The 1,423-nt window shown below is 39.4% G+C and overlaps 1 protein-coding gene across 1 annotated transcript; it reads right to left on the bottom strand.

Moving 5' to 3' along the window:
• Nucleotides 1–138: 138 nt before the first annotated feature.
• JH06_5644 (hypothetical protein) lies at nucleotides 139–883 on the bottom strand (the record flags this gene model as incomplete). The annotated part of the gene is made up of 4 exons (XM_014669937.1): nucleotides 139–219; nucleotides 249–624; nucleotides 658–820; nucleotides 856–883. The coding sequence occupies 4 exons, from the start codon at nucleotides 881–883 to the stop codon at nucleotides 139–141; spliced, it is 648 nt and encodes a 215-aa protein (XP_014525423.1).
• Between the last annotated feature and the right edge of the window lie 540 nt (nucleotides 884–1,423).

The raw sequence follows: 1,423 nt of genomic DNA, 5'->3' as shown, positions 1-1,423 counted from the left end.
GATTCTTCCTGGTGAACTCTCCAAGCACGCTATCTCTGAGGGAACCAAGGCTGTGACCAAGTTCCGTGGAGAATAAGGATACTGGTGTTTTTCAATACCGAATTCCAGAGTGTTTGTTGCAAACAAGGCATAAAACGACTAAAGCACGGTCAACTGTCCTTCACTCCAATAGGCACGAGGAGTCAATGTAAAATACGTCATTGGTTTCGCGTACAGTTTCTATTCTCAAGTCTCGTTTCCATTCCTACAAGAATACGACATTGTTCAGGGGTCAACACCTTCCCTTCTTTACAAACCGTATAGTTCTCTCGCATGTGAATCTTGCCGCTCTTTATTTCTACTGGAAGACGAAGCTTCTTGAACTCTTCCAGCATACTGTGAGCAAAGGGCATTTCTCCCTGAGGAATAACGAATGTTTCAGTTGCTTTGAACCCAGCGCGTGCATAGTCAAGGGATTTATATTCCTGGAAGAAAGGAATCACTTCCTCCTTAGGTCGATTGGTGAAGAAGAGAGCACAATTTCCTCCCAACATTTCTCCAAGCTTGCACAGATTGTCACGATATTCCTCCTCTTGATTTCTACCTAGAGCCACTTGCATCACACGGTTCTTTCCTAGAAAGAATCTACACATTCAGTAACGCATCAAAATCATCTACCTGCAGTCATTAAGCTGAACTCGAAGATCTTTGAACGCATTTGTTCGCATGTTATCAAACTCGAGAACATAAACAAATTTGAAGTTATCAACGGCTTCTCGAATCTTGTTGACAACATCATTCTTAAGTTCCTTACCCCGAGACTTGGTTTGTGTAAGACTCACTAATTCGTTAATCAAACTGGTCAAACCGTCTTACCGACATGACTTCTCTTTGATTTGGGCATTGATTGGAACTATGAGGAAGTAGTTGACTCACAAAATGAGTCTAAGAAGAACCGCGGGAATGAAGAATAGAGTCTAGGATCCTCATTATGCTGTTTTGAGAGTGGATTGATCGTTTATTGCGAAAGGATCACTGAAACAATAGAAAGGAGAGATGAAATGTGGACAGATCTTCATATCGAGGATTTCTGTTTATCTTTGAAAGGATTTCAATGATTGAGGAATAATCACCTCTTNTTGGTGATGAAGGAGATAGAAATGAACTCATCTTGTGTTAACGAATTGGAATCACTGTTAAGAGGCATCAAGACTCAGTATTGTTATCATATCTGCCTACATGATTCAACCTATGACATACTGTTATGAACTCAATTTGACAATGAAATCTGTAGTATTAGTCAATGTGAGATTTGAATGAATTCTCCCCTTTTTCTGTCACTTGTTTGTTTTTTGAATTTCTTCTCTATCAGAAGAGCAGATTCCTTTTTGGTTCCATTTTGGAAATACACAATTGTATATTTATCCGAATTTGAATCAAAATG

The sequence above is a fragment of the Blastocystis sp. subtype 4 genome (assembly GCF_000743755.1).
Source record: "Blastocystis sp. subtype 4 strain WR1 chromosome Unknown seqid_0370, whole genome shotgun sequence".
Taxonomy (NCBI): Eukaryota; class Bigyra; order Opalinata; family Blastocystidae; genus Blastocystis; species Blastocystis sp. subtype 4.
This window is presented reverse-complemented; position numbering and strand designations above follow the sequence as displayed.